The following is a 17,170-nucleotide window of genomic DNA, read 5'->3' as shown; positions in this document are numbered from 1 at the left end:
AATACCCTATGGATTTTTCCCATGTATGCCTCCTTCATTGTACTTGGTTTTATGTCTCAGAACCAGGCTACTGCCCTGTAAGACTGGGAATGACAACTGGAAGACTTCAGTCTGGAGTGAATACCTTGCAGGGGTTCAAAGAGGATAAAAGGAACAAAGTAACCCCAGGTGAGGCTTCTACACAGTTGCCAAGTTTTTTCTCTACTCTTGCTTCAGGGAGTTAGAGAAAGGAAACATAATTACCATTCATTGCTTTATTCACCAGCTCTCTTGGTGGTATTTTTGCAATATAAATTAGATATTTCATTAACTTCAAAAGAAACTAGAAAACTAGGTATTAGTATTCAAAATGAGTTTTGTTCTTTCTATTTTTCCTCTCCCTTTGTGGAAAATAATTCACTTGAATTGCAACTTCACAGGTAGGGTCATCCCTCTGTGTCTGTGGATGCCATACCCATGGATTCAACCAAATAAAGATCAAAAATATTCAGAAAAAAAATCATGTCTGTGCTGTGAGCCTTTTTTCTTATTATCTCTAAATAATATAATAATATATAACAACCATTTTACCATCTATATCTTAGATTTGTATACGAATCAGTGAAGTAGTAAAAGTTAGAAGAGAATAAACTTTTATTAAAGTAAGAAATTAGATTGTCATATAAACTAAAAAATAGTATTGTAATAATGTGTTTAATTTTTTCAACAGTGTTATACTTGAATTATGGACCCTACAGTTCTTATGCCCCACATTATGACTCCACATTTGCAAATATCAGCAAGGATGATTCTGATTTAATCTACTCAACCTATGGAGAAGACTCTGACCTTCCAAGTGATTTCAGGTGAGTCACTAGTTAATCAATGTTCAGAACACAACATTTCTCTAAAATATTAATATACAATATGTGACTTGTGGATAGACTTACAAAGTTATCCAAAAGGTAGAAAATGTGCTCAGTAATTTTTTTAAGTTGACAATAATAGACCCATAATTGCCTTCCTTTGATGGAAACAAAATATTTTAAAGAGAACATATGTCCTTCTTATATGTTTCTTACAGAAACCAGATGCTGTGTACCTTGATTAATAACAAAAGTTTAGGAGCTTGTTACCTCAGAATGTTGATGTGTTTCATGTGGCTGTACTGTGACATTTTGTGTGTCAATGAGTTATGTTCCACAGTTGATCAGTTTGGAAACCTACGGCACGTTTTCCCCAAGCTCTGAGGCATAGGACACGATGACTTGATTCCTAAGGCAACCCAATACAAGCTTGTTTGCCTACCATGCACCTACCCGTGGTCTACCATACAGACCATTGCAGTTACATTCATCCATCCCTTGTTGCATTTTTCTGTGGGACAGTAACTTCTGTGATCCTATTTAGGATACTGAACACTTTACATCCTATTAACATAATGAGATACGGTGCTGATTTACCAGGACTGTGGCTTAGTGTGAGGCATTGAGCTTGGATATTTCCTTCTCAGCACTGGTACCTTGTAAACTGTTATTATGTAAAAGAACTTGACACTAAAGATTAACCAGTTCCCTGGTTTTCTGATAAAGGGAAAGTCTGTTTACTTGTACAGAAATGTGTGGTTTTGCTGTTTTTATAGGTAGGTCCCTAAGTTAGAGATTGGCTGTTTCAGATCAAGCCATCTGTATACTTAGACTTCAGCAGCTTAAACAGATTTTTTTTTATTATTATTATTCTATACATTCCACAAATAGGCAGTGCATGCCCACTATGTGGTGAGCATTCTTCTAGATGCTGGGAATTCCACACGGGGAAAGAATAGTGTCAGAGTCCTGTGCCCTCCTGTCAGATGGTGACATTGCTTTGGAGAAAGAAAAAGGAAGATAGAATGCTAGGGTGAAGGGGAAAGTGGTCAGAGAGGTAATAGGTGAGAATAGATTGGACTTGGAGTTTTAAATAAGATGAGAGTCCACTGGTAGATTGTGAGCTTATAATTCTAAAAGGGTTCCTCTGGCTTCTGTGTGGAGAATAGATTCCACCCACTAGGCAGAAGTTGGGAGACTGCTGTCATAAACCAGATGAGAAATGGGCCAGGGGAGTAGCCATTGAGGTGTTAAGAAAGGATCAGTAATTAGTAGGATTTCTCAGCTGGCTGAAGTGGGGTATGAGAGAGAGAGGACAGTATGAGTCCAGCATTTTCAGACTTAGTTTAAAAGATGTAGTTGCCATTCACTGAAGAAACATGCTGAGAAGGGGAAGGCCTTAGAGCATTGCTTGGGATTCAGCATTGCGGCTTTCAGTGCATGAGCTTGAGATGCTGGTGAGACAGTCAAACCCAGGTGTGACTTGGACAGTTTAGTACACATGAAAATTCTGAGGTGAACGATATCTGTAAGGGGACAGGGTGTGAAAGGGAAGTACACAAAGCCCCAAGGACTGAGCTATCTCTGAGGTCTCATTTTTCCTTGGAGAGCCTTCAGAATAATTTCATTTTCACTGTGATCTTGATATTGTTTAAGTTCTCTGGTGACAATGAATTTATTACTGGTAAATATGTAAGTATAGTCTTGCTTCTAGAGAGAAAGTTTTATATCATGATGTATAAACCAAGGACATCTAATGGAAACAGTTGGTTATGACAGAAGGATTAACAATGGAGATGATTCATGCAGAAGTGACTTTCTTAACTCTCTCTTTTTCAGCATCCATGAGTTTTTGGCCACGTGCCAAGATTATCCATATGTTATGGCAGATAGTTTACTGGATGTTTTAACAAAAGGAGGGCATTCCAGGACCCTACAGGAGTTGGAGACGGTAAGAACGCTGCTAAAGAAACAGGACGATTTATTACTGGCTCAGAAACATTAGTCATTCAGTGTTATGAAACCAAGGATTAGCTAGTGTGACAGCTGAACTCCATGGCCCTCCCAGACAACCCAGCCTGGGTGGAGGCCATGGGGGAAGACAATGAGCGGAAAGGAGTCACCAGCTACCAGGACCTGGGAAGGGCAGAACATGTAATATCTCCTGATCTTGGGAATGTGGGATTCTAAACTGGGGTTTACAACTCAGAAGTCAGTGGGTACTGTGTACCCTAACAAAAAAGGGGAAAGTCTTCTCACTGGCTTGAAACTAGGTTCACTAAAACAATAGGAAATGCCCTTTTCCTTACTATACAGTTAATAGCCTAGTGGTAGGAACCTTGGGTTAGAAAGTAAAAACTGCCTTATTACTGTTTTTTATTAACACTTATAATCTGTCTCAGTTCATAATATGGAGTAATTCAATCTTAGCTCAAAAATTAGAACCAGAATCTGTCCCTACTGATGTATAGGAGAGTGTATTTTCAGAATGTTCTTGTCATTATAATTAGAGGACCCTACACGTCTTGGAAATCATTGCTCTCTTTTTCTTAAGTACTGGGGATTGATTCCAGGAGTGCTTTACACACACTACCTCCCTAGTCCTTTTTATTTTAAGACAGGGTCTCGCTAAATTGCTTAGGGCCTGGCACTTGTGATCCTTGAACGTTCCTTTGATGATTTTGGCAATATATTTCAAAATGTAATTTTTCTGCCCTTTGATCCAGCTGTTCCTCTTTTCATAGTTTATCCTAGAAAATAAGAGATTTATATGAGGATACATTGTTTATGATTTTTAGAAATTGGAAATTAGTTATATCACAATACAACCTTTCAAAGAAAGGTAAAATTTTAATTGATGTCCATGATGCATATTTCCATGGTTTACGTGTGCATAATCTCTTAACAGGTAGGATTATAGGAATTAACTATATTCTCTGTTAACATTTGCATATTTTACAATAATTCTCTACTGTCTGAGAATATTACTTGATTGCTACCCAGTAGTCCCTAGAGTTCCTTTCTTGTAAGAGACTTAACCTATTGTTAAAAACAGATTCCATTTATTTAGTTATAAGCTATTTACCAAACACCTTCTTAAATATATGGATAGGTTTTTGATCAGGCATGGAGCTCAGCATCACCAATAAAAGTACAACAACTCAGTACTCTCAAAATGCTAATTACATTTAATTTGTTTTTATTTAAAAAGTTATATTCTAATAATAGACACTCTAATTTCTTTTCTCTTGCCACAAAACTTTGTTTTCTCATTTCTCTATTTGTCAATCCATACTTTTTTTCTTAAAATGTTGTTTTTCTTTATTCTTACAGTCATTGCCTGAAGATGAAGGCCAGGCTAGGGCACTTGACACAGCAAAAGAAATGGAGGTGATTATATTTTATTCTTTTCAAGAAATGTTTAAATGAAGAATAAGCTAAAAGACCTAAGTGATATATTTTAAAGTAAAAATTCAGTATTACCTATGGTAGAAAAGCTTATTTTGGCCTGTGGAGCTTAGCAGTACTTGTAAGGTATTCAGGCATGTAAACAATGGAATCAAAACCAGTTTACATGGAGTGAGTGCATGGGGTGTGGACACTCAGGGTGGAGGAGCTCACTGGTCAGGTAGCTCTGAACAGGGCTAGCAGGATGCAAAGGCGTCTCCCAGCAGTGGGGTCAGATATCTGGAGCAGGTATCTGACAGTGAATGTGACAGATGAATCTGAGAGAGGAGGGCATGTGCACAGCAAGCTCAGAAAATATGACCAGCAGTCCCTGGGGAGGACAGGTGGTAAGCCTGTGTAGGTGAGGACCCCATGATGAAGTTTTCTCTATAGTGCTGAGAAGCTGAAATCTTATCCTAGAAATGCCATATAGTGACTTAAACTAGCATACCAATATAAAGGAACAGAATAAGGATGGGGGGTCGCGGTTGTGGCAGTGGTAGAGCACTTGCCTAGCATGTGTGAGGCACTGGGTTCGGTTCTGAGCACCATTTACACATAAATAAAGGTCCATTGACAACTAAAAAATAAAGAATAAGATTTGGGAAATGCAGTGGGATGAAAATTAAAATTACCTAGTTCCTGATATTGGTGATAGTATTATTAACTCATAGGACGTGCAGGAAAAGGAGCACAACTTTGACAGGGAAAGAAGTCATATTTGGTTTCAGATGTGACAAGTGTGATGAGGACATTGCCAGAGGTATGGGCCTGGCACTTGAAAATCTGGGCTGTTGTTTGGATCTGGAAGTTGTTGGTGTAAAGGTGGAATTTATTTCAGTCATTAGAGACTACAGGGAGAACGTGGAAAAAGGTTGAAGGACAGAACCTTAGAGAAGACCAGTAGTTGAGTCAGGAAGGAAAACCATGGAAGAATGCGAAGCAGGGAGAGAGTTTGCAATATCAAATGCCATGGAAACCCAAGAACAGGAGGCCCACAAGTGTATTTGTAATCTTTTTTTTTTTTTTAATATTTATTTTTTAGTTCTCGGCGGACACAACATCTTTGTTGGTATGTGGTGCTGAGGATCGAACCCGGGCCGCACGCACACCAGGCGAGCGCGCTACCGCTTGAGCCACATCCCCAGCCCTGTATTTGTAATCTTGATCAGAGCAATCTCAGTACAATGGTAGAGGCCAAAGGTAGACTTTGGTGAATTAAGTAAGTGGAAGAAAATTGGGTTAAATGGAGATTTAAGATTGTGCAGGGGCTGGGAATATAGCTCAGTTGGTAGAGTGCTTGCTTCACATATGCACAAGGCCCTGGGTTCAATCCCCAACACCACCAAAAAAAAAAATTGTACAGACTTGAGTTCTCTGAGAGAATAATAGAGATAAAGCTGTTATTTACACAGCCATGTTGTTTTCAGGGAAGGAGCCAAGAAAGATCGTGTGCTTAGGGAACAAGAGTGAAAAATCTTTGAAGACTGGGAAAGGAAGTTGGTTAAGAAATAAAAAAGATTATCCAGCTGAAATGGCAAACCATAATACCAGTTCCAGGTTGTAGTTTTTCTCCACTGTACACTTTCTGCCCGTATATATGAGGTAGAGAAGTCAGGTTTTTAAATTGCATTTGGACTACAATACCAAACATAAATGGAATCACCAGCTTTTGGTTACTTATTATCTGGATTGATGTACTCCTCAAAAATAGTGTTGAGGTTATGGAAACTCTGAGTCTTAGCATCCAAAAATAAAACTCCACCCTGCATAAGATTTTGTTTTTTCCATGCAATCCCAATAGCCTAGCTTTGGGTCCTGGACAAGACCCAGGAAGCATCTTATATTAAAGATGTACTATAGAGATGCAAGTGTATGGACTGGGTGGGCCGAAACATTGGACTTTTGAGTCTCAGAGACATCAGATAAAAGTACTTCATAATTTAGGTAATTTCTCATTACTTTATCTGTGGAATGGTTGCCATATGAAGCAAATGCTGCAAACCGTATGAGACTTCATTACATTACAGAAAAACGTGGATTTATGGACTCTTATTTTGCTGAAATTTGGGAATAGCATTTTAAAATGGTATGCTGGGGAGACATTTTTAGTAGTCATCAAAATGATAACTCTGACATAACAAAGTAAAATAACTGCCTATAAACATAGCCATCTTACTAATTTTTACTTAGCACTCTCATGGCTTAGCAAGTTCAAATAACTTCCTTTTTTCTTTTGAAGCAGATTACAGAAGTAGAGCCAGCAGGGCGATTGGACTCTGGCACTCACGACAGGCTCACAGCACTCAAAGCAGTAACAAACTTTGGCGCTCCAATTGAAGTCTTTGACTCTGAAGGTGAGGGTCGCAGACCGTAGGTTGTTGGAAATACTGTGCATCACAGTCAGTCAAGACCAATGCCACGTTGGTACAAATTAACCAAGCCACTCACCACAGCAAGATCTTGCACAGCCAAGTTAAACAAAGAGTAAAACATGGCTGTGGTACTGGTTTCATTGGAGGGACATTACTTCTTTGAGGGGAGAAGTCTAACCAATAAATAGTAAGCCTTGAAGCACTGGACTCATTTTTAAATATCACATAAGATCAAACACAAGTATGCCTACGTTTTCCTGAGTGTGTTGTGTTCTTCTTACCTTACAGAGGCTGAAGTATTCCAGAGGAAACTCGATGATACCACGAGATTGCTCAGGGAGCTTCAGGAAGCTCAGAATGAGCGGCTGAGCACCAGACCCCCTCCCAATATGATCTGTCTTTTGGGTCCATCATACAGAGAAATGCACCTCGGTATGTAGCACCTCCAGTAAGAGGAGAGTTGAGGGTTGCTTAAAGGAAAATACTTCCAAGTAATGACATCACTATAAAGTGACTCTGGAATGAATACCATGGAAAGTGTGTTTTTTGCATTAATGCATTCATGTTCTGTTGTATTTTTTTATTTATTTTTTTAATTATCTGAATAAACTGCTTTTCAATGCCTGAAACTGTTTTTATTTCTAGCTGAACAGGTGACCAATAATCTTAAAGAACTTGCCCAGCAAGTAACTCCAGGTGACATTGTAAGCATGTATGGAGTTCGAAAAGCAATGGGGATTTCCATTCCTTCCCCCATCATAGAGAATAACTTCGTAGATTTAACAGAAGGTACGTACCCTGTTTCCCTGTGAGTGTGGGAGGTGCAAGTAAAAGGAACATCTCAGTCCATTCCCTAGAGATAGCATTGGAAAGGTTTCTCTGGGATTTTTTGAATATGTCGAGGGTTTTTGTCATTAAAGATAGAACCCAGGGCCTCACACATGCTAGGCAAGTGCCCTATACTAAGTTAAACTAGGACCTTGTCTGTCTGATTTTAAGGTATAAATCTATTTTTACTTTACAATGATGACCTAATAATGCCACCTATTCTCTATCCTTGAGTATGATACAGAGGGCTATCAACAGTCTACTCAATGCTAGCTTTGTCTTCACTTCCCATTTTTAATTAAAAGGAAAAAAACTTAGTGATGTGGTATTGTCTTTCAGATTTTGAAGAACCTAAGAAGACTGATGTTGCTGAGTGTGGACCTGAAGCCACTGGTATTTGATTATATATTATGTATATATTTTTTTCATTCTGAACTTGAAAATGCATTTGAGAAGATATTAACTATTTGTAAATTGTGTTTTTAATTAAACTTTGGAACAGTTAATTTTAATGTTCCAGAGATTGAACTTCTATTAGGTAATAAAGCTGAATCTGAGAAGAATACTGTGCATATCAGCTAAGTTACCTCTTGGCCTTTTCCCAGAGTATATCTGAGGATGTGATAGGAAATCTTGGAAAGCCTTTTTCATGGTCATCCCTTAAAAAGAAAGTCCTCAAAATAATCAAAATCCCTCATATTTCACATTTTCCATAATTAATTCCCCACTAAAGAAATCAAGACCAATAGTTCCTAACCTATCAGATTCCATCTTGATTAAAGTGGCCTTCAGAAGAAGCAATATGGCTTTGGGCTATTGCATACCTAGGCAGCATTCTTTCAGAATAGTGCTAATACTTTTTTCAATAGCCCCATCCAGTGAAGATTTTCCATCATTATACCATGAAAACAAATCCTTAAAATAATTTTAGGATGTGCTGTGCTCCCTGCATACCTGATGGGAATGATGTACTTGTGTGGTAATTAGGTGCCCCACACCCCTTAGAATAAGCAGATGAGATTTATAACACTGATTTTCTTGTTTTTCATTTTTTAGTAATTGGGAACTGCTAAAGGATAAACCAAATAAGATACTAAATCATCCCAGAATAGATCAGGGAATTATCAAACTTAAAAGGAAGTTAATTTCCTGTTTCTCAAAGATCACCTGTGTCTCAGCAGTGCCCCTAAACTAATAATCATTTTTATCAAAAATACAAAGGTCACATACCAAGCAGAGACCATGAAACACCACCCCTCTGTCACCAGCCACTAGGCTGAAATGAATGGTGATTTTTCTGAATGTAAACTGTCTAAACTAAAAGGCAATTAGGGATGGGGTGGAGTTCAGTGGGAGAGCATTTGCCTGGCATGCTCAAGGCCCTTGGTTTGATCCCCAGCACTGTAAAAATGAAATAAAAAAACATAGCATAAAGTTCAATACAGAGTTCTGTAAAAACTCAGAAAATCCATTTTGTAAAGGAAAATTGATTCTCTTGAGGAAGTTAAAACATGACCTAGTTTGTGTTAAAGTTAAAAAAACCTATTTGAACTTTTTTTTTTTAAATCATGTGTTTTATTTCTAAAATATAATTTTGGACCATCCTTCACTTAGATCTACTTGGCTTAAGTAAGTTCCTAAAGATCAAAAGGATATTTTGAATCAGAACACCTTGAGACGTTCAGGTTTTCCATATTGCTAATTTAATGTATGAAAAGCAGCCTACCACTGGCAGTTTACAAAAATAAAAGATTTAAAGCAAATATTATAGATCTACAAATATTCAATATACAGAACAAATCCTTGTTATTTGCATGCACTGTGAGCAAATTTCTGTACAAAGACCTATTATATACACAAAGTATACAGTGGGTAATGATCATCTGTTTTGTTGGGAAATTTCCTTGGTAAGTAAATCAGAAGACGTCAGTGTTAATTTTTGGTAGCAGTGACGCTGCCTTAGTAGAAATTTTTAAGCAAGTGCTCAACCCATAGAAAAGATATTTATTCCTATCAGATTTAAAAAAAAAAAAAACTGCAAGTGATTTTTATGGTCACAACCTGAACATTAAAATATTCTTATCTGAGCACAACACTTTAATTGAAAACTTCTGTCTGGGGATTCTGTTCCTGAAGGAAAAAAGTAACTTGAATATTGAAAGTAGAAATTTGAGGCCAGTGTACTGACATGTCTACCTTTCATCAGCAATATAAACCTTCTGGATTCTTCAGGGGAGCTCTAGACACTGCTAGGTTTTGAGAACACAGATTTCAGTATAGTATTCACCTGAAATCAGCCCTTACTTGAAATGTCAGGGTCAAAGAAGGCTTTTTTCCCTTACCATCATTTTTGTCAGAAAATTCCTTCAGAAAGCAAATTCTTATAACAAATGCATACTGATTCCGATTGTATGCAATACATCAGACTGCCACAAGCCCACCCCAGCACCTTTTACAAATTAGATCAGCCCCCCGCCTTCCTCAGGCAGATAAAGCCCCACAAGACAACACAGCAGACAGGTTACATTTTGATCCCCTCCAACACCACTTGGCTATACGCTGCTCTTCAATAAGGGTGGCAGCAGCATCCAGGATCTCCAGTCATGGGTAAACCTAGCTGGTAAGTCACTGCTGCAACCCTGTATAATCTTTTGAAGGCTCCAGTAAGATTTTATGAATAACTTCAGGGGCAGGAGCGGGGGTTGTGGATGACTTTTAGTTATGGATCTCCTGCAATGTAGTGAAACTCAGTGGTGTTGGATCCTAGGGAGGCTCTGGCTGTAAGGTAGCAGTGAAGTCATTTCCGAGCAGGAGCAGGCAGTTTGGTTATTTCTCACCTTGAAACAGGTAGACTTCTTTGGCTCCCTGTGGAGTTGAAGCACCATAAGACGCCATTTCACAAAGCTGGCGTCAAGACTCATTTGGTTTAGAGCAAGAACATCTCAGCATTTATGAGGGGCTGGCTTCCAGGAATAGGAACTTCGACACATCTCATGAAAAGTAGATCCTCTGGTTTTAAAGCTCTTCATAGTTAGCTATGCAGACTAAAGAAAGGGAGACGCGAGCTGCAGGTCGTGCAGGTTCTCACTATACTGAGAAAAGCAAGATACCGGTGAAGACTGCAGGGCAGAGGTAAAAATGCATGAGTGGTCAGGGAGGAGCACATGACTGTACCCCCGTTCTAGGCTTTCAGCTTACTGAACCTGATCAGAAGGCTTGCATCAAGGTTGCCTGGTTCAGAGACAAACCTGTGCCACTGCTGCTTTCTGTGAGCTGCTTTCCTTGGAACTCTGTCCCTACAGCCAAGCTTATCCACACACTGACACTGGACAGTAGTCTTGCATACATGAATCATTAACTAAAAAATTCACTGGAAGGAGGAGAGTTTTGTCTAGGGTCTGAGAAGTCATTAGTAAGGATGAAACCCCAATAATGTATCCATTTAAAGCAAATGCATGCCAAAGATGACAAGAAATAGCAAGTGTCATTTACAGGTTTTCTCTACCGTTTGTTTCGTGTCAGCATAACGATTTCACACGTCAACTCCATTTACCAGAATGCTTATGTGAAAAACAAGCCCAGAGCCAGCCCTGCTAGGGAGAAGGGCGGCTCCAGCCCATGCCAGGCGGCTTGGCTAAGTACCTAGAAAAAGTGAGTTTCCTTGCACATGCTTACAGGTCACCAAAGTGGATATCTGCCTTAGTCATCCTCTGAGCACCTCCATAGCACCCTGGGAACAAAGTTCTCAAAGTCACAAGCACAACCTCCCAGTGATCCTCTTCCATCTACCTAGACACTGTTACAGACTGACTGCACAGAGGCCCCACCTGCTGCCCCAGGTCACAACCCAGCAGTCACTCAGGCAGGATCTGGTGTATGTCTAAGTGACCCTTTAGTGCAAGCCCAGAGAAGCCACACAAAGCCATCGGCCAGGAGGTGGCAACGGCTACAACCTGTTTGAATGCCTTTGCCACTGGCATGGGGCCAAGTCTCTCCTTGGCTGGCTCAGGGCAGGAAACTGGCTTCCCAGTGCATTCTGGCTACACCAGAAGCCCTCAGTTCAGCCCCAGCCCTTGGAACTTGGCAGTGTCTGTACACACAAAGTAAGTCCGCAGCTCGCCTTTGCCTTTGACATTGATCAGTCCCCGGCACTCACAAGAGTAACCTAATCCCTGGAGGATGGTGCATGTCTCTTCAGTAACCTGAAAAGGAAAAGAAAGCCCGGTCCTCAGAAATAGGGAGATGGTGATGGGGACAAATAGAAGTTGATCACCAAGCAGCATGCATGTCTGCTTTCTCTGAAGAAGGTGATGGCTAAGAGTTACAGTGAAGTGGTGGTAGACTTAGGCTTTAGGCTCAGGACACTTCAGCTCTGGGGAGGGTCTTCCCCCTCTGTCACCTGCTCCCCAGTGGGTTCTTACCTGGATTTTCCCAAGCTCTCCAGTGCTCTCCATGCGGCTGGCAACGTTGACCGTGTTTCCCCAGATGTCATATTGAGGTTTTCGTGCCCCAATTACTCCAGCAATCACAGGCCCATGGTTTATGCCTGCCAGTAATGTTTACAGTTGGCTGATCACAAAGGCAAAGCCTCAGGCCTCTGCCCTTAGGGGAAGCCACAGAATTGTCCCCCAACCACAGAAAGGGTTAACAAAACAGTCTGCAATGTGATATGGCCCTTGGAATGTAAGAAAGGCAAGCCCTGGCCTGTTCTTGTTCAGATTCTCCAAGACAGGAAGTCTGGGTTTGTTGCTAACACTTTTCTAGTACCTGCCAGTCTCCCTTTTAACAACAAGTAAATAGGCCAATCCTGAGCTAGTAGTCACCAGTTAGCTTTAATAACTTTGCTTTGTTCTTAGTGTATTTTAAGGGCACCTCTTTACAGCTGTGAAAACTTCCAGAGGTAACTATACATGCAATATGCAAAGGTCAGGATAATAATGCAGCTGCCAGGCTCATCAGATCAGAGGGATTTCAGGAACTTAATAATGTGATGGCCAGTGCAGCTTGGCCATGCAGACTGAGAGAGGGCTTGCTTAAGCAGGAGCTGCACCATCTTCCCAATCCTGGCCCACCCGGATGCTCACCAACTCGGAGGCGGAAGGAATTGAAGGAGTGCCTGTTGATGCCATCCAGCTTGCTCATCAGGGCAGTGCTGAATTCTACCATGACACCTATGTGGGTATGCTGTCGATCCAGGTCCTGCAGGGCACAGAGCATGCAAAGTCCTTCCCCACCATTCCTTCCACAGATCCCTCGACCATCAGGCTTGTGGGCATTGGTGTACCCAGCATCAGTGTGAATTCCAACAGTGGCCACTATGGGCAGAGGGTTGTCCCACAGTCAAGATCTCCATGCTGAGCCATGGAAGTTCCTTTGCCCATCCCTCACAGGACAGGAGTGTTAGGAAGGCATCTCCTTTAAGTAGTAAGATGGCATTCCCTCCTGGGGCTTGAGTACCTGGTTTTCATGCCCTGAGGGGACGCTGAGCCCCGCAGCTGCCATGTAGGTGCTGCCAATGGTCTTGATCTTCTCCACGCCACTGAACTTGGGCTTTAACAGCAGCTGCAGACAAAGGGAGGCACACTGCAGCCTCAGGCACCCAGGTGCTAAGAAAGAACATGTGACCCTCCTCCCTCCCCACTTAAGTGGTCATGTCTCTGAGGCTCTGAACTAAGTGTAGTCTTATACATGGCGTCCCTTTGCCTCCCTCACCCCTTCCATTCCTGTCAGCTTTCTTCAACCCTTTAAAGCATCGAACACACAGCTGCTTTAGGAAGGTGGATTAGTTGTCTCCAGCAGAGTTGGACCCAAACAGTCCTCTGAAACAGCCAATAGCATTGGGCACAACTAGAAATCAGCCTGTTCAATAAGAACCTGAATCTAATGTTAGCAAGCTGCCTGTCGCAGAGATTAATATCTTGGCAAAGCATTTGCCAAGTAAAACAAGAAAGACAAATGTGTTCGCATTACTGAGTTCTGAATCTAGTGGCATCCTACCACAGAGCTACATCCTCAGCCCTTTTTATTTTGAGACAGGGCATCACTGAGTTGCCCAGGCTGGCCTCCAACTTGTGATCTTCTGGAGGCCTCAGCCTCCTGGTCATTGGGATTACAGGCATGTGCCATCGCACCCGGCAGATATGTTCCTTTGTTTCCCCTCCCCAGGGAAGCCGCCTCATGTTGTGTTGTTTGGTGCTGGGATGGAACCCAGGGCCTCATGCATGCTAGGGACACACATTGCCAACAGAGCTACGCATGGAGCCTGTGACGTCACGTGTTTAAATTGAGTTCAGAATGCCTGAGCCTCAACCTCGCTCTTCGTGCAGGCAGGAAGGCCCAGAGCCCCAGGACTAGGCTGAACTCGTACCTCATCAAAGTCAGCGATGATCTCATTTAACAGGCGCAGACACTCCAGCCCTTCTTTGTTGACATCGCACTCTGTGTAGAACACTTTGAAATCCGGCACAGATGCAAACATGACACACACACAGTCGTAGGACTGATGGTACCAGTCCTGGCACAGGGTAGGGAAGAAACAGGCCCTGATGGCTACATAGCATCTGAGGGGGACAGGGATGCAGACAATACTAAACTGCCCCTGGGCTTCCAGAAAGGGAGACGGAGCATGGTTCCTGGCCCTGGTCGCGCAGGTAGTATGCCAGGATTGTTAGAACCCGGGGTGATTCTGAACTGGTTGGTCGAGAAGCAGGAGGATCAAGCTGATGTGATGCCCTTGTGAGCACCCTGGGTGTTTGTGTACAGCTGGGGCTGAGGCCCCTAGATTACGAGATGGGTTTATACTGAGCAAGTCATGGGACCTCGGTTTCCTTATCTAGAAAATTCTACACACAGAGCTGGAGGGAATACGGATGTTTTCATCAGTATGGAACATGCAGATCACTAACACTGGAACATGTATTGGACTTCACAGCAATCCAGGAAAGTCAGCCCACTTTCACACCAAGACCCAGGGAAGTAAGGCGTCTGGCCCCTGACTCGGAGCCCGTGCTTTTGTAACTACCAGCACAGGCTGGCCCCTGGGCACGGGGGTGGAGGCCAAGACCCAGGAATGCAAACCAGCACTCAGCAGCTCTGCACCTGCGCCCAGGCTCCGTGTCTGCACCTTCTGTCTCCTAACCACATGCTGAGCCCCTTCCTCCCACTGCACCTCATTCAGCTTGTCGCCGATGAAGTGGGCAGCCACATGGGCCGGCAGCACATTCTCCAGGAGAAGGCGGTTCACATTCTCCATAGTTTCAAATTCTTCATGTTCCTTCTTGAACTTTTTCTTCCACAAACAGTCCAGGCGACAATAATAGTCAATCTGCAAATGGAAAACAGTGTCCATCCATAGGACAACACCCACCTAAGGAGCTGGTGGGCACAGCTCTGACCTTACCCAGCCCACAGTGCTGCCCAGCCTGAACCCAGCTCAGCCCATCCCACTGTGACCTGGGGAGGCCAGGACTGGGGACCAGAGCTTCTACGACAGGATTCTGCTGTCTTCATGCTTGAGGCCCCTCCCCCAAAGGCCGTGTCTGCCTACCCGTTACAAGAGGCTAGGGGCCAAGCTAGGGCCCATGTGCACCTGTCTGGAGAGCATGACGAAGGTGGCGTAGAACAGGACCAGGTAGAAGTTGATCATGGTCTTCAGGTCACTCAGAGAACAGCCAGTGGTACTGTTGGATGCAGGAGGGTAGGAGTCAGCATCGGCCTCGGCCCCAAGTATGAGTGTGCGTGGCCCTGCACATGCCAAGTGTGGGGCAGGCAGAGGTGAGCAGGTAGCTGCAGCCGCACAGGGAATGGGGGAAGGGGTGGGGGCCTCAGGGGACATTGGAGCTCGTCCCTGAAGGACCAGAGGCAGCTGTGGTGGGATATGAAGGCAGCCAAGGGTTCTCTTGTGGGAGGGAGGGGGCAGTCAGGGCAGGAACCTGCAGATTGGCATAAGGACCCAGCAGGGCCACGGCAGATAGATCTCTCCCTGTGTCTCCAAGCTCCCGGCCTCTTAGTGCAAGGGAGCCCCCACCCCAGCTTTCCCCAGCTTCCCCATCAGCACCTGTCCAAGAAGGGACCAAAAGCATCTGCTCTTGCTGAAACAGGTAATCCAGGACATGCCTCAAAGATGGGCGACCTGGCTCAAGTCTCCCCTCACCCCTAAGCTGGCCCAGAATAGATGGCCCCGGTGGCTTCTGCTGGACTAGCACTTCCCCCAGAGAATCCCCCAGTGAGTCACATTCTCAGTTCTGAGTACAGGAGACCTGTGCCCTGTGCCATGACTGTCCCTTCAATAAAACAGAAACCCTGCCATCTCTCAAAAATGTCCAGCCCAAATGGGACCATGAATGCAGACACGCCCCAGCTTGACCACGCACCAAGTCAACCCAGTGTGCCACAATGGGCCAACGGGGGACACAGGCAGCGGTACTCCACGCCTTATAGCAGGCTGCATCTGGCCCTACCTGAAGGTGCTGTTGGTCTTGGTGAGGTTGCCCAGACCGGGGCTACAGCAGTCACCCTTCCAACAGAGGGAGAGATTGAAGAGCACCAGGTAGGCCACCAGCGCCACTGTCAATAGCACAACCTTCAGCTCCAGGTTCATGCGCAAGAAGACGGAGCAGGAGATAAAACCCAGGATGCAGCTGCAGGTGTAATACTGGGGAGATGGGAGGCATTACTCAGGGTGGCAGAAGTCACCCCATCGTGTCCCATCACCAGGAAGCTCACCTCCAGAGCAGTCACCAAAGGGAAATAGGATAGCAACACACACCCCAGCTGCCCGGTCCCTTCCACCTGTGGGCTCACAGAGCCGGGTGTCCGCAGCATGACTCATCCTGACCACCTCTCAACAAAAAGCGGCCGCACATCGGAGAGTCTGTGGCAGGACACTGCTCTGTGGTTTTGCCACTTGTGGCAAGTGAGCTTGTTTTAAGGAAAAAAACTGGTAAGTAAAACTCCAGACCAGGGTGGGGGCAGGGTGTGCACACCTGGTCAGCTTCCCTGTCAAGTCCTGCTGGAGTTCATCTGCCCCAAGGGCATCTCTGTCCACGGGACTCTCCTGCTCAAGATCACGCTGTGGCTCCCCCTGGCCCCAGAAGAAAGACCACGCTCTTCTCCCTGGCATTCCTGCCCCCCCAACCTGGACCAAACCTCCCCCTCCGGCTGTGTCTCCCAACTCTCCCCACCCAGGGTACAAATCCCCTGAAACCCTACCAAGGCACCCAGTTCTCACATTGTCCCCTCCCTTCTCCCATCAAGAATCTGTCTGCCTTTTGGAGACCTGCTCAAACTCATGGCCGCTCCCCACACCTGAGTCCCACGGTCTCACTCAGGTTGTCTTAGCCCTGCCACACAGACCTTGGTGTGGTAGTGACCTGCCTGGGCCCTGTGGACCTCATCCATCGACCTCTGATAAAATGGCCTGGGCAGGGGCAGTGACCTGGGATACACCCACCAGCACAGCTGACGCTCACCCCTCCCTCCCTCCCTGCCCAGCCCTCACAGCTAAGATCAAGCAGCCAGGACCCAGACCCTCCCTGTCCGCAGGCCTAGCCCAGCACCACCTGCTTGAGCCGTCTCCTCCACCTCTCTGGAGAGACACTGGACCCACTCCTCCATACCCCATGGTCACGTGGACTCAGAACCAGCGCTCTTAATGCCAGGACTGCATCCCTTGCC

The 17,170-nt window shown here is 44.2% G+C and overlaps 2 protein-coding genes across 11 annotated transcripts in view; one reads left to right on the top strand and one right to left on the bottom strand.

Moving 5' to 3' along the window:
* The window catches only part of BRD7 (bromodomain containing 7), a 36,554-nt gene extending 28,496 nt beyond the window's left edge, over window positions 1–8,058 (top strand). The window contains exons 10-17 of one of the 2 annotated variants that reach the window (XM_081274948.1): window positions 61–168; window positions 710–845; window positions 2,685–2,796; window positions 4,179–4,235; window positions 6,535–6,649; window positions 6,956–7,099; window positions 7,313–7,456; window positions 7,835–8,058. In XM_081274948.1, the coding sequence (XP_081131074.1) occupies window positions 61–168; window positions 710–845; window positions 2,685–2,796; window positions 4,179–4,235; window positions 6,535–6,649; window positions 6,956–7,099; window positions 7,313–7,456; window positions 7,835–7,896 (878 nt within the window). In that variant the 3' untranslated portion in view covers window positions 7,897–8,058. The remainder of the gene's footprint in view (window positions 1–60; window positions 169–709; window positions 846–2,684; window positions 2,797–4,178; window positions 4,236–6,534; window positions 6,650–6,955; window positions 7,100–7,312; window positions 7,457–7,834) is intronic. The other variant, XM_081274949.1, reaches the window with a different exon arrangement.
* Window positions 8,059–8,195: 137 nt separating this feature from the next.
* ADCY7 (adenylate cyclase 7) overlaps window positions 8,196–17,170 on the bottom strand; it is a 55,526-nt gene continuing 46,551 nt past the window's right edge. For 7 of the 9 annotated variants that reach the window (XM_081274943.1, XM_081274940.1, XM_081274939.1 and 4 more), the window contains 8 exons: window positions 15,955–16,148; window positions 15,084–15,174; window positions 14,664–14,819; window positions 13,863–14,009; window positions 12,953–13,057; window positions 12,580–12,694; window positions 11,917–12,041; window positions 8,196–11,697 (listed from right to left, as the gene is read on the bottom strand). In XM_081274943.1, the coding sequence (XP_081131069.1) occupies window positions 11,551–11,697; window positions 11,917–12,041; window positions 12,580–12,694; window positions 12,953–13,057; window positions 13,863–14,009; window positions 14,664–14,819; window positions 15,084–15,174; window positions 15,955–16,148 (1,080 nt within the window). In that variant the 3' untranslated portion in view covers window positions 8,196–11,550. Of the gene's footprint in view, window positions 11,698–11,916; window positions 12,042–12,579; window positions 12,695–12,952; window positions 13,058–13,862; window positions 14,056–14,663; window positions 14,820–15,083; window positions 15,175–15,954; window positions 16,578–17,170 lie in introns of those variants that run through there. The other 2 variants (XR_014019725.1, XM_081274944.1) reach the window with 2 other exon arrangements.

The sequence above is a fragment of the Spermophilus citellus genome (genome assembly GCF_964194105.1).
Source record: "Spermophilus citellus genome assembly, chromosome: 18".
NCBI classification, from domain to species: Eukaryota; Metazoa; Chordata; class Mammalia; order Rodentia; family Sciuridae; genus Spermophilus; species Spermophilus citellus.
The sequence above is the reverse complement of the archived record's forward strand: the minus strand, read 5'-3'. Positions and strand labels throughout refer to the sequence as shown.